General features: G+C 30.0%; 1 protein-coding gene across 1 annotated transcript; it reads left to right on the top strand.

Annotated features, from left to right (window-relative positions):
• Positions 1-102: 102 nt before the first annotated feature.
• Positions 103-926, top strand: LOC25501652 (uncharacterized). Its single transcript, XM_013590977.3, has one exon. The coding sequence runs from the start codon at positions 263-265 to the stop codon at positions 776-778; it is 516 nt and encodes a 171-aa protein (XP_013446431.1). The 5' UTR covers positions 103-262; the 3' UTR covers positions 779-926.
• Positions 927-15,364: the final 14,438 nt, after the last annotated feature.

The following is a 15,364-nucleotide window of genomic DNA, read 5'->3' as shown; positions in this document are numbered from 1 at the left end:
TAAAAAAAAAACATAAAAGTAATTGTATTATCCTACGTGTCAACAAAATCGTTGTCATTTTCCAATGTTTCTTCCTATAAATACATACCACACACGGTTTCGCTGTTTTTTCATTTCCAACTAATAAAAGCTACAAATAGCTTCTTCACACACCAAATCCGCAAACTAGAACAAAAATTTCAACTTCTTTAGTTTACTTTCATTTCCCAACAACAACAAAAAAAAAAAAAATCATTTCAAACAATTTTGTGAAGACATCACCATGGGTAATTGTACCTCGTTTGATTCATCCCAGGTTGAAACATCTAAGGTTGTCGTACATGATGGTACGATGAGAGAATTCACGTACGAGGTTAAGGTTGGGTATGTATTACAATTATACCCTGATTGTTTCATATGTGATTCTGATGAGATGGGATTCGATGATGTTGTTTTAGCCATGCATGAAGATGAGGTTTTGAGACTTGGTCAGCTTTATTTTGCTTTGCCGTTGACACGGTTGAAGAAGCCGTTGCCGGTGGTGGAAATGGCGGCGTTGGCCGTGAAGGCTAGCTCGGCTCTAACGAAAAGTGGTGAGAAATGTGGGGTTGGTAGGAAACAGATTGTGATGTTTTCTGGTGATGGGAAGCCTTGCCGGAGAGTTGCGCCGGAAAGTGATTGTGGGGATGTTGGTGTTGGTGTTGTTAGGTCGGTGAGTGGGAGGAGGAGGAGAAATTATGGTGGTGGTGATGGTGGTAGAGGGAAGTTTATGGCGGCGTTGAGTGCTATTCCGGAGTAGGGGTAGTTTTGGAAGAAAATATGTTCCTTGATTACTTAATCAACTTGTATATATTATTGAAGAAAAAAAAAGAAAAAAATTACTATTAAGTTTTGTACATTGTAGAGATCTTTTTTTGACAATAGAAGAAATTATATTAGCTTAGTTAGATTCTCTCTTCTCATACTTTTATTTCAACTTATTAGAACTTTCGCAATAAGCTTATAAAATTTGTGTTTGGTTAAACGAATTGATTCAACAAAATTGATTATGATTAAAAGTAACATGAATGAAAATTAATTTTTGTTTGTATAGATTTGTGTAAGAATGAGTTTTGAATAAACAATTTGAGACCAAAATTTAATTACATGGCAAAAAAATTACATCTTGGTAGAGTCAAATTCAAAAGGTGAAATCAATTCTACTTGATAACATCAGGAAATCTTCTCAAGAAGATATCAAAATCATGTTTGCACTTATGAAGTCAATTTTAATTCTTTAAAAACTAAAACCAAAAACTACACCAAATTAATTAATAGGTAAATGCAACAATCTTTAGTCGCTAAAAATTACATGGAGTTTTTATTTCTCCATGTATTGTACCGAATGATTATTCAATCTAATTGAGTTCAACCACTTGATTACTCACTCCTTGATTTTTTAACTATGAATCAATTTAATCTTTAACTTTTAGGAATTAACACAGTAGTCTCTCGATTTTTATGACATCAATCAATATCACCACTTAATTAAGTTTAGATGTTAAACATGTCACATGATGACGTACAACGTTAAATAGAGATGCTAAAATCCATGTGAGGTCTGCATTAACTTTATGTATAAATGAACTAATTTGTCTCTCGTATTATCTTCTTGTTCGATAAGTATCTCCTCCATCTCTTTTTATAAACACCAACTCCCTCCGTTTTAAAATATAAGTAAAATTCACTTTTTAGGTTCATTTATTTAATGATGTATGTGGTTCAGAATATGGACAATGCATTGTTATATGCATGGGTCGGGGTAACACTTTTCACATTATATTAAGATAAATTGATGGCACGGACAATGCATTGTTATATGCATGGGTCGGGGTTCGAACCTCGGACACCCCACTTATTCACCTTATAAGGTGAATTCTAGCCACTAAACTACTTGACAAAAAAAGAAAAGAATAATAAGAGTAAGTTACTCTTCCCTCCTTTGAAAAACGCTTAAATTACATTTTTCTCCACTCTGTCTCTTATGTTAAAATATATATTTTTCTTCCCTCTTATGCAAAATATATTAGAAAAAGTTGATCTTCCCCTCCCTAAGAAACTTGAATTACATTCTCAACATTTCTTATGTTAAAACATAAACTTTTTTCCTATAATAATTTTTTATTTTTAATAGTTTAGCAACAAAAATCTAAAACACAAAATGCAAAGAAAAGTAGTATCGTGGGTCCATTTTTCTATAATAAAAATTTAAATGTATTTTTTCTCTACTTTTGATTCACAATATAATTAACATATGTTTTTAAGCCCCGTTAAAGTATGAAAAAACACAAAATAAAAATAAAATATGTGAATTTTATATTCTAGATTATAAAATTATAATTAAGTTTTTAAATTTAATTATCATTGACATCAATTTATAAAGAAATGATTTTTTTTTTAACTGTGGCTAGAAGTTCGTAAATATATAACAAGAATATTTATTTATGTTAAAATGGAATGCATATTTAATTATTAAGGTAGGAGGTTGTAATTCAAGCATCTCATAGGGGAAGAAAGGATCATTTACTCAAGGATTTTACTTCTCAAGAGAGGATAGTTATATCTTAACATAAGAAGTGAAAAGAGTGTAATTCAAACATCTTTCGAAGAAGAGAATTGTAATTTAATCTTTTTTTTTTTGAGAGAATTGTAATTTACTCTATAAATAATACATTTATAAGAATTCTTAAATTCCTCTAATTATTTGTCAGATACACCAGTTATTCAATTAATCTAAAAAAACAAAATTTTGCAGATAAGAATGACCACAAGAAATACTATCTATTGTCTAGTATCCATCTACCATCATATCAGATGGCCTCCTAATCTGAACAATTTGGTGTGGAGATTTGTACATGTCTTCATTGACGGTTTGGAGATTTGTACATATCTTGATTGACAAGAAAGTAGTTAAAAAATAATTACTTTTCTTTAATAAATTGTATGAAGAGTTTTATTTTAAATTTTTTTTTTAAATATTTCCCGCCTATAAAAGAAATTAAGTTATTTTATTGTCAAAATAGTTAGAGTAATATTAAATGTTAGGAATGCTCATGAGTTAAAACAGATTTTATGTATTTTTTTTCCAATATAATATAGGCATAAACTTAATTATAGATCCAAAATAGTCAATAATATATAGTAATAATTAAGTTCTATATATCTTATTTTTTACAAATTTAAGATGCATATAGGTGTAATGGTACGGGCCTAAAAGGCCCGACCCAATTATCCAATAGATCATTCCGTATCAAGACTTATTAGGAACAAGATAAGAAGACACGATAAACAAGTCAAGGTAAGGCCCGTCGAGGTAGTCACCTCGATACACCATACATGTGTCGACCTTCTTAATCATTTCGTTAGAAGGAACCACCTCCTTCCAACTTGTACGGAAACATAGTGCATATGCGCTCCACCATTTTAAAGCGTAACTAACATCTGGCTAACTACCAAACCGTTCCAAAATAGTAGGAATTCATTTAAACCAAATAGGTACGTTAACTTACCTCGAGTTCCGTTACACTGAGCATAGCCTAATAACAAATGAGACTAAAGGTAAGAAGAGAGGATCACAACTAACACGATAAAGTGAAACTAAATTCCAATCTCATAACCTCATAATGTTTAAAAGTGAAACTAAATTCCAATCTCTTACGGTCTCAAATTCAAATTTTATGGATGAAAAAATGTAGTCAGAACATGAGACTTCGTTAAATATGGTAAGTCAAATTTTCTAATATTCGACGAAATAGTTTGTATAATTAATAATAAATGCTATATAAAATTGAGACATTGCTACTGACGATCCCTCCGCTTTTAACCTTCTTAGGACGTTAATAACGGATGATTCTTGTGGTATGCTTGATCAATTGATTTCTTTTACTTTACATACGAACTATAACATATAAACATCATGAGATGGTTTGATAGAGTTCATAGAAATAACTTATGAAATGTCTATAAGCCATTTTTAACTTATTTCCTTAAGATCTTCTAAGATATATAGCTTATATGAATTGACTTTAATTACTTTATCTTTAGGAAGAAATACCAATTATAATCACTTATAAATTAAAGGGTTTTGTTAGAAGACACATTTTATAAAGGTGTCTTTTATCAAGTTATTCTATGAGCATTTGTTAAAAGACACCAACTAGTTTTTATGAAGGTGTCTTTTAGCAAAGTTATAACTAAAAAATAAAAATCACACCTTGAGGTGTGGATTGCTAAAAAACACCTTCATGGGTGACTTCTAGTAAAACCCTAAATTAAATACTTAAAAATAGTATAGACATTTGATTAAGTTATTTATCTAAATCATATTTAACCCATGACTACTGAAAAATTGTTGGTTGGTCACAAATATTTAAACACACGCACAATTCAGAGAAATAGAATTCGATTTGAATATGCCTACCAGCATATTAAGAGAAAATGCGATTATTATTTTTTCAAATTTCAAATAAAACAAAAATCAGTTAATAATTGATATTCAGCCTTGTTTACAAGCTCCCATGAACAGAATAAGCTTCACCAAACCTTTGACATGCCTTAAGCATATAATGCAAACGATGGATAAACTTCACACGTAGAATGTAGTACAAAACAAACATCAAAAACAGAAACCAATAATATTATAATTATTGAGGCCAAATTAATATCTCAAAAAAATGTGGAATGGATTATAATCTGATCAACTACACGTAAGAGGTAATTAAACAAAGGGAAACCTACAAGTCTAAGTAGAATAGGTTAATGACTAATAATAAGTGTAAAAACTAGAAGCTTATCTTTTTCCATTTTTTTAAATTTTTTTCCCCAAAGTATAGGTCCTCTATCGTTTATCAAATGTAGAAACAAATGATAGTGAGTTGTGAAAAGGAAATCTGAAGAGAGGAGGCTCTTTCCTTGTTTTGGAATTTTCTTTCATATCCAAAACATGTCAAAGGTTAGTTGATTGATAGTACTGTTTGTGGGTGATCACAAAAAGTGAATTAAAGATGAGTTTAGGAGTAGAATTTTCAAATGAGAATTTTGGTTGGGAGTGTGATGTAGATGGAATTGATGTGGTGATAGAAATGAAAGAAGAAAGTGGAGTTGGAGAGAGGGAAGATTGGAGGAAGGAGCTTATAGTTGTGACTTGTGAAAGCAAGCAGTAGCTAACAGGAGCATGAAAATGAGAGGAGGAGGGCAAAACGCGCAAGCATACATAGGTTTGTTTGGTGTTAGAATAAGTTTATTTACAAGTCTGCACATTAACAAAAAAATCGTCCGGCCTCCGAAGTACTCTTTAATAGCCTTTGCATGTAATTATGCATTGTCCTATCAACTGAGCTATGCTCACGGGACTAGTCTCATACCTATTGAGTAAAAAAAATATATCATACCAATTTATTGCAAATACTTTTTTATCTTAAAGCCAAGATTTTATGGGTCTTTTTTTTCAACTTTTTTATCAACATTAAGAAAGTATTTTTTGAAAAAGTTAAATAGTTCAATTTCTTATACAACTAATACACAAATTTTCATAAAAATTTATTATCTAAGATGTTTAAAGAGTGACTGATGATAATAGTTAGCATTTCTCAATTTATAAATATCAACCTCGAATCCTTTGGGTTAACTACTTTATTGTTGGATCTTTTTATGGTCTAAATTTTCCTTAGTAAATCAATTTTTCTTCAAATTTAAATTTAAACACAGATCTAAATCTTACCAAAATTTTGAAAATTAACTATCTTTTAATTCAATATTTTTCTGCTATAAATCTGTCCTTAATGATCTAATCCTTTTTCAAATTTAAATTGAAAAACACACGAAATGAATTAAATTCAAGTTATACACACACGTAGTATAACAAAATAAATAGAAAAATATCGATAATCCGTCTTTCCACCAGTAGATAATAATAAGAGTTGTGGTATAAGATGTTAATTTGTATTAAAAAAATAATATATCGGTTTGGAAAAGCATAAACTTCTCTTTGGATATATGGTGGTTAGTTATCCTAAATAGCTGTGTTCAAAATATGTGCTACTTGAACTCTTTGAGAATGATATAAATTTTAGTCTTTTGTATTTCTTACAAAGTTGAATTACTTTTTGTCCACGTTTTAATTTGGGCTACATAGTTGGATGAAAATAAAATTATAATGTTGGATGAAATTTAAAACATTACTGAAAATATGTTGTGTTTTAGCTTTTTAATTTGATTTTAGTGTTTATTATTGTCTAAAAAAAACCGCACCAACCGATCCAATCAAAACCGCACTGGTTTGGTTTGGTTTGGTTCGAATTTTATTTTAGAAGTCAACCGAACCAAACCAAACCGCATACTTTTTTTTATCTTGCGGTTCAAATGACTTTTAGCCTCAAAACCAAACCAAACTGCACCGCAAACACCCCTGTGTGATGTCATCTCTTTCAATCAGGCAACTTTCTAAGACTTCCACATGTATCAATTATTCTTTAGAATTTGTATTTGATCAGTTTTTTTTTTTTTTGGGTGTGAGGATTCTAGGAAATTTTTTGGATTGGTTGGGATACTACTCATTTGGATAAAGAGTTCAGAGGTTAGGAGAATGAGAAAATTTAATAGTAGTGTTGATACTTACTTTTGGTATGATCATTGGTTGGAGGGTATTCCTCTAAAGGATTGATTTAAGAGGTTGTTTGAGTTTTCTATGAATTAGCGAATGTTAGTGGCAAATATGTTCTCTTTAGGGGCGGGAAGAGGGAGGAGAGACTTGGAATTGAAAGCGTCAGTTGTTTGCGTTAGAGAAAGAGTTGGTAAAGGAGTGTAGGCTTTACTTAACAATGTTACTTTACAGGTTAGCTCTGGTGATCATTTTGACAATGAAAACTGGATTCAGGAGCCGACTATACCAATATTACTTTACAATATTTCTTATGTAACTCAATAGTCGGAGAAATTCATGCATAAGGCAAAGTTTAAAAAGGTGAATTTTTAACCACTAAATTATTTGATCCAAAAAAGTTATCCCCCCTTAAATTCAAAGACATAACACCTTTTTAATATACTAATACAATATTAGTCAAGACATTCCCTCAAAAAAAATATTAGTCAAGACATATCGGATGACCTTGTTACACGTCATTAATTTTTTTTTATCTCTTGGATGCAGGATAGGGAAAAGTCTAATGTGGCATAATTCTAATTTCTAGGAAACAAAAAGTTCAGTTTTAGTTTTTTTCTCTTCTTCCATAGACCAAACAAAATCCTAAATTTCCGTAGACCAGAAAGGGTCTTCACAATGAATTGTCCTCTTCCAAATTTTATCCTCAAATGAGCATTAAATCGGTGACTAATATACACCACTAGTTATTGAATATAATGTTTTAATTATCCTATTCATCACATATTTGTTTCTACATCTTATTGAATCAAAATTTTAATAACCACTCACAATGGGTGAGCCTTTTGGGTGGTTAAAGAAAAGAGATTAAACCACTTTTATCTTTATTGAAGATGGAAGTAGAAGTCGCAGTGACAAGCTGCATGAATAATGTGAAAACATACATAAACATATACTTGCCCAACAATCCTATCCAAACAACGTCCATGAATACAAGACATCTCATCTCCAAGTATTCCACGGCATGAATTCGTAGGTATTTGTAGCGTGTTGACGACATAACAATGACATTAAAGATAAATTTACAAATGCAACATATGCAAAAAAATTAAGAAATTATAAGAAATGTGAGTATCTTGTGGCTTGTCAAATAATGACTAGCAAAGAAATATTATTGGATAGCAGAGAGAAAGGAAAAAAAAATGAAACAAAGAAAATGCAAACTTAGAAAGATGAATTCATAATGAAATCAATAGAGTGAATAATAGGTAGCGGCCGAGAACGAGCAAACAATATTGCAGGTAATGAGTCAGAATTTCTAAGCAAAATTGCAACGAGGAATTCTAAATTGATATTCTAATTTACGATTAGAGTTTTTTTGTAAATTGCAAACAAAACCCACTTTCTTTTTTGCTTTTAAGAATTCAAATTAAGGATTAGTGCAATTAAATCTAAAAATTTAAGTGTTTAACAAAGGTTGAGTTAGGCTCCAAATAAAACAAATGTTGACTATTGCTTTAACAAGTAAAAATTAATAAATTGTATTGGTTCTTTCTTTACTACGATGGTCTGATCTTTTTGAATTTTTTTTTTGAGGGGATCTTTGTGATTGTTATGAGGAACTTGAGTTTATTTTACTGGGTTTGAGACTGTTTTGGGGAAGAAGCTCACGTGTGAGCCTTCCATTCAATTTTCCTTTTTCTTTTTGGGTTTCCCAATTTTATTTTGTTTTTTTTTTCCTTCATTTTTTTAATTTAATATACACATGTGGCATTTTAATTTTCAAAAAAAATCAGTAATTACACATGTGGCATGCCACTTAGGTATTGTCTGGGTCAAAATGGAACAAAATGATTAATACTGCAAAAAGCTAAAATATAGGGGACTAAATTTAGGTGTACTTTCTATCTTTTAAAATATAAGGAAAAAATACTTACTTTCTTTGTCCCAAATTATAAGCAAAAATGATAAACTTTTATCCTATTTAATTTTTTTAAAATTATCTTTTTCAAGAAAAACTCTTTACTTATTCTCATGAAATTAAACGTAAATTACATTCAATCTCCTCTCTCTTCTCCATTTTCTGCATAACCAAAATGGTCAATGAAAATTGTTTTTACATCTTCCCATAAAACTTATTTAAAAAAAAAAAAATACAAAAAGTAATATTTTAAATTCTTATGTTTTAATTTTCTTAATAAATGTGATTTGAGTTTTATTTGCTTATAATTTGAGACGGAAGGAGTATTTGACTGTCAGATTCGAACCAAAAACCTCAAAGTTGAAGCATCAACATTCAATCAAGTAAGCTCCGGGATACAAGCTTGTACACTGCATGTTTAATTGTTGTTTGCTATACATATTTATATTTTTAAATTGTACAAATTAAATTACAAATTTACGATATACTACAATAGAAAATGTGTATTATACATGTAGTTATGCTGTATTATGAGATGAGGGTGTGAATTACACACAAAAAATGAGGCTTTTATTGAGTGTGCCTATAAAAAATCAGAATAAGCACCTTGAGGCTTTTATTTTGTTGGACCATTTATTCTATTTTTATGGGCTCAACACTTTGGGTTCATTTATTTTAGGAGCTTCTTTTTCCACCTCCACGATTCTTACAAACCGTTTTCATTTGAATCTACCAATTTGTATAGAAAAAACACTATGTTTTGTCCAGATTTATTTACTCATTCGAGTGCGACACACCACTTTTCTTCAGTTGAAAAAGAATCAAAGGAGCCGTGCACTCGAATGAGTAAATAAAATCCAACACCACTTTTCTTCCCTAATAGGCAAAAATAAGGACTTTAAAATCCAACACCACTTTTCAAATTATAACCCTTTAATTTGAGATTCTTCTTAATTTTGGCCTTCTAATATACGCGAAGTCTAGAAAAATTATCAACATGTTGATTTTTTTATGCTTTTTTGCAAGCATGTTTATGACTTTAAAATATGGCTATTAAATTTTCCGACAAAGGAATGGTTAATTATAATTTTTCGTTCTCCATAATGAAAAATTTCTTAAACAATTCATAATTAATCCGTTCTTCATTTTGAAACTCAAAATTTTTTACGGTGAACGTTGTGATGATGTTCTAACCATGCCTACAAAATTAGGGTACACAATTTGAACTGTGATAAAATCCTTACTCAGGACAAAATTAAAATTTTGCACATTATGGTTGAAAAATCAAAATAAATAGAGATGTCTTAGAAATGTTATGAAACTTTTTATATCTTTTCTATATGTTTTTAATAGATGTCTATGTAAACAATCATCTCAAAATTCAATTTCTATGTCAAGATTTCAACTGTCTTGTTTGAGTGTTTGATTCTTTAAAAATTCATAAATAATTTATCGCTTTTTGAAAAATACTAATTTTATGTGAAAACTATATTTTAACACCATAAACATTTTCACAAAAATTCATGATAATAATGTTGCATTTGATGTACTAATAAATAACGTTTCCTTTTTTTCTTAAAAAAAATGCCGTTTCATTTTTGTAAAAAAAAAATACAGTTTTGAATAGACAATTTAGGTCCTGTTTGTTATAACTTTTTTTAAAATAGATTTTTTTTAGTGTAATATGTTTTTGTGATAATTTTTTTAACAAAGAAATTTTTAAGGAAAGTTTCAAATGAAAAATTCGTTTGAATATCTTATCTTAAAATGTCATTATAAGTATTTTATCATTTTGTTATAATTTTTTTGGATACTAAAATTTTGAAAAAATCTCTAAAAAAAACTATTTCTAATAGCTTTTCATAAAAATTGTTTTTGAAAGATGTCATTTTGAAAAAATATGTGATTTTTACTATATAAAATCTCGAACAATGAATATTTGAATTAGTGATTGTCAAAATCTCTTTTTGAACCTATATCAAATGAATTTGTAATAACTTCTACTATCTTTGAGTAAATTTCTAAAAAATCCATTTTTAAAAATACAAAGTAAAATCCATTTTTTTAAAATTTAAAACAAACGGGTCCATAATCTCCCAAAAGTGATAGATTTTTTAACTATCACAAAAAAACATTGTTGTATCTAATTTACATTTTGAATAAGATATATCAAGTTACTTTTATAGACGCAAACACAAGAAATGTATATTGTTCCTAGGTCCCGTATAAAATGATAGGAACACTAAATATCATCACTTTATGTTGGATCCAATTTTTAAATGTAACATCCACATAAATTTCACTCTACTAGAGAATATGTGTTAAAGAATGTCCATAAGACTCTTCCTCAAATGAAAAAGAGGAATATATACCCGTCATTAGACGTGATATGGTAAGGATGGTGGAAGTTCCAAGTGACAATGAAATTAGTGCACTAAAAAATGCGATCACTTGTAACCTCCACTATAATTACCCTCGTACAATGAATATTATATGCAGGGAACAACCTCGTTATAAAACTAGAGTCTATTCTATTATTTTATAGGTAAAGTTTCGTGTCTGTTATTGACACAGTTTCGATGTGGGACTATTAGAGACGAATATGAAGGTGAGAAAAACACAAGAAGGGGTGGGGGGTTGAATTGTGTTTGCTTTTTCTTGATCTTCTTCTCCTAACTGAAACAAGCAGTTCAGAAGCAGATAGAGTTCTACTTCTGAATAAATGTTCAGAACTAGATGCAGCGGATAAAAACAGAGAGAAAGAGAGAAGCAAGACATAAGCAATTTATACAGGTTCCTTGCACAAACCGGAAGTTAGTCCTGTCCCCCTTGCACTTCCAAGGAGAGTTCACTATGTAATATCTGATTACAAATGCTCACTGCTAAAACTAGCAAGAGACTTCAACTTGCTCAAGCACAACTGCAAGATACTTCCTATGCTCCTGAACAAGATCAAGAGACTTCTATTGCTCAAGCACAAATGCAAGAGACTTCTAAATTCAAACAGAATTACAATGAAAAATGTTTGAGATTGAACACTTGATATACAATCAGTGATGTTCACAATACAAATCAGATAAAGACTCTAAAGATTCTAGATTTCCTAAGATGTAAGCTTTGTTAAGAAATTCTAAGTGAACTTTGTAGTGAAGAGCAATTTCAACAGAGTTTATGCTTAGCTGATGCGTATATTGTTCTTGAGATACTCTGTGTCTTCAGTCCCTTATATAGAGGTCTGAGAGAAACGTTGAATTGCCAGCACATCCAAAATAGAGTCGTTTGAAGCTTTTATAAATCACCATTGATCCTTTGCCTGATATGGTTATTGTCCTATGAAGGATCCATTTCAAATGCATTCTCAATGTGCATAAACATTGTTTGCAGGCAGAGCTGTTTTTCTTGTCTTGTAGCAGAGACAAAAACAGAGTAGTGGTTGTACACTTCGTACAAACGTATTATGTCAACGCTCTTTGAAGAATTAGCATCCAATGCATTTCAAACTAGCCGTTGCCACACTCTTCCAGTCTTCTGTAATTTCTAGGCGAGTTAGAGTCCTTGAAACAACTTTTGAAAACTTGAGTTCCATCTCTTGATGAACTGCAGCTTCTGGTGATACATAGCTTCTGATGACGTCATCACTTCATAAACACTTTGTCTTCAGGAGCACTACAAACTTCAGATGCAGTTTTCTTCAGATGCTTTAAGCTTCTCTTTTTGTTGATACTCTTGCTCTTTATTTGTTCTTTCAAGATCAATTTAAGATGTCAAATTTTGTCTATAATCCTGTACACTTGAACAAATATTAACGTATCCAATTGACAATTTTTAATACTTTATTATCTTCAAAACTCTTAAGGGTTATTATTGCTAAACATATTTTGTTCCAACAGAATACACCTCTTCTCGTCTTACCCAAATATTGAACCATTTACAATTTTCTCTGCTTCATTCATTGATTCCCTCCTTGAGGAATTTGCTTCAAGATCATTCCTGAAAAAAAAAATTAATTGTTTGACTAAAGTATAACAACATAATAACGTATAATGCACATGCAAGTGAACTAGTTTCTTTAAATTATTCCAAAATGAACGTGTTAATAGATTAGCTATGGCAAATTTTATTTTAAGCATAACTTGTTTATCTTTTGGTAGTGGATACAGAACATGATTTAAGGTTAACTTTGTTAATGTTGTGATCCTAGTGTTGGTAAGAGTACTCTGTTGTTGCAGGTATGAATTACTTTGTTATGGAGCTAAGATTTGTCATCCTTGTTCAGTTAAATGATGATTATATGATAACCTGGACAGGATGTAGTTATTTTCGGCACATTACATGACATGTTTTGATGACTAAAACAAGAAAGTGGGTGATAAGACCAAACTAGGAGGAGATAGATTGATGAAAGTTGTCGATCTAATTTGCATTTTCTCGGTGAAAGGGAAGTCGAAAGATTGATTAGGTCCTCGGGTTTCATACTCATGCCCTGGCCTATCCTTACTGATGATACAAAACAATGAAAATTCAGCTGCTATTAGACTTGTAATCTCAACATTAAGGTTTTTATTACATGACAGAAATAATAGTTTCATTGGGAGATCATAAGTTTCGTATTAGGATTTTGAAATTAGTGTTCAACAATAAAATAAAAAATTAGATTTTAAACTTGTCTGTCCCTTTTCAACAATTGCCATTTTCCAAGCTTTAGTGTACACTCCAAAATTAAGGAAGGAAGTACATGAATCAGACATTGTAGATAAACAGTTTACCAATTCATGCAGGCATAACATCTTTGGTTTGGATTGTCAATTTTATAGATACTTCTGTTACGGAAGGATTTGCAATATTATCTTCAGTGCTTATGCTATTTATTCTCTTAATTGAGTTCGTCTTAAAAAATAGTTGTTGTGAGGTCTTAATACTATAGTGTAAGGGATCGATGGTTTGAGAGAAAATTGAGTGAATAACGCTTTAGTTCTTTGTTTGAATGTACATGTAGAACATTGAAAGGGGTCTTAATACTAAAACGATCTTTGTTTGTAATCTTGATTCGAATTTTTTGATTGATAGTGGTGTTGATCTCCCAGAGACAGGTCATTGTTGGCTTGAACTTCGTAATCAATTTTGTGTCTATTTTCTTTGCTAATTTTCTATATTGCTGGGATTTAACTTTCAGCAACAGAGTATAGTTTCACCATAATTCTAATTCTATTTTCAACAATTTTTCTAATAGGAGCGTCAATGAAATGTCAGTCACATTCTATTTTCAACATTTTATAGGAGTGTCATTGAATGAAATTTATAGGTTTCATCACTTTAAATGGGACTCATTTCTAAAATGTAAGAGCCACGTTAATTTCATTCAATCAAAAAGTAAGTGTTTGCGAAAATCTTTAAAAAAAAGTGTTCATAACACTTGAAAAAGTGTTTTTTTTTGTGCATGATAAATTCTCAAAGGCTTCTTAATTGACATGTTACGCCCAAATGTGAGCCTACTCAAACATCATCACTTATAGTTTCCAGGTATTGACGACGCATTAGAGTGTATCGTTGCATATTGGATACGATTTGATGACCATTTAGACGTACCGGTGCTTCATAGGTCGCCATTATTAACCAACAAACTGATTTTTAAATTTATTGAATAACTAATATATACAATATACAAAATCAATTATTCAATAAATCTCAAGAATGAACAAGAAATCCTTAAAAAAATATAAAAAATGTCTAGTAATGTTAAGCCTAGAAAAACTCAACCTCACACACCATAAACAATTTCCATTTACTACGGTGCATGATCTCCTAATTAGGTTTAATAAATGCACTTACATATAAGTTACCTCGAAAACCAATGAGTTGACTTTTCAGTTCACTTATGGAGTATATGCAATATGCTCCATCTGTCCTAAAACATAAGTAAAAATTGATCAATAAAAGTTAATGTATTTAGTTCAAAATTTGTATCAAATACATAAACTTATGTTGATCATTTTTTGCTTACATTTTAAGATGGAAAGAGTACATCTTTTACATAAATTTAGTTGAGATTTAAGATACATCGTAATCATGGGTGTTCAATTGTTGATCAATACTTAAAATTATACAAAATCAAAAGTCTAATGATGGTCGACAATAATTTTAAAAAAATGAACTTGTTCAAATTTTTAAAAATGAAAACTTATGACTCTCTTTGTCTCGATGGCTAAGTTAGTAATTTGATTGATTTCGGTTCAAAACTTCAAATACAAATTACTTATTTATTTTTGTTATTTTAATCTAATTTATATCAATTAAGTTGCTATCTCAATCGTAAAAATGAAAAGGACAAGCTTCTATTACCACATGAGGAGCTACATATTTATTTTTTGTTTTAATAAATTGTGTCGTGGTTAGAGTTTTAAACATCTTTTTAACCGCTGATCCACAATGTACACTTATGATATTGATTCATATTAGAATTTGTGCATATATAATTTTATTTACACATATATTTATTTTGAATGACATATACAAATATATTTTAAATATCTATTTTATAAATATTTTTGGATATTACCATATTACCTCGGACTCTCTTTAGTGTTAAGATTCGAAAACATACAATTATATTACTATTAGAAGAGTGGTTAAATCTTACACAACTCCACAAAGTTAATTTGTGAGGTAAGGATGGCCTTCATTTATAAATAAATTGACATATAATCTCTTATCTAAAATGGATTTCTTTAACAATTGCGGCCAATTCATTATTAATTTTGTCTTCTATTTATTTATTTTTTGTTAAAAAAAGACTTCCTCATGATTTTGATAGAAAAATATAATCGTGT

Source organism: Medicago truncatula, chromosome 8, assembly GCF_003473485.1.
Source record: "Medicago truncatula cultivar Jemalong A17 chromosome 8, MtrunA17r5.0-ANR, whole genome shotgun sequence".
Classification (NCBI taxonomy): domain Eukaryota; kingdom Viridiplantae; phylum Streptophyta; class Magnoliopsida; order Fabales; family Fabaceae; genus Medicago; species Medicago truncatula.
Note: the sequence above shows the minus strand (reverse complement) of the source record. Positions and strands in the feature narration are given on the sequence as shown.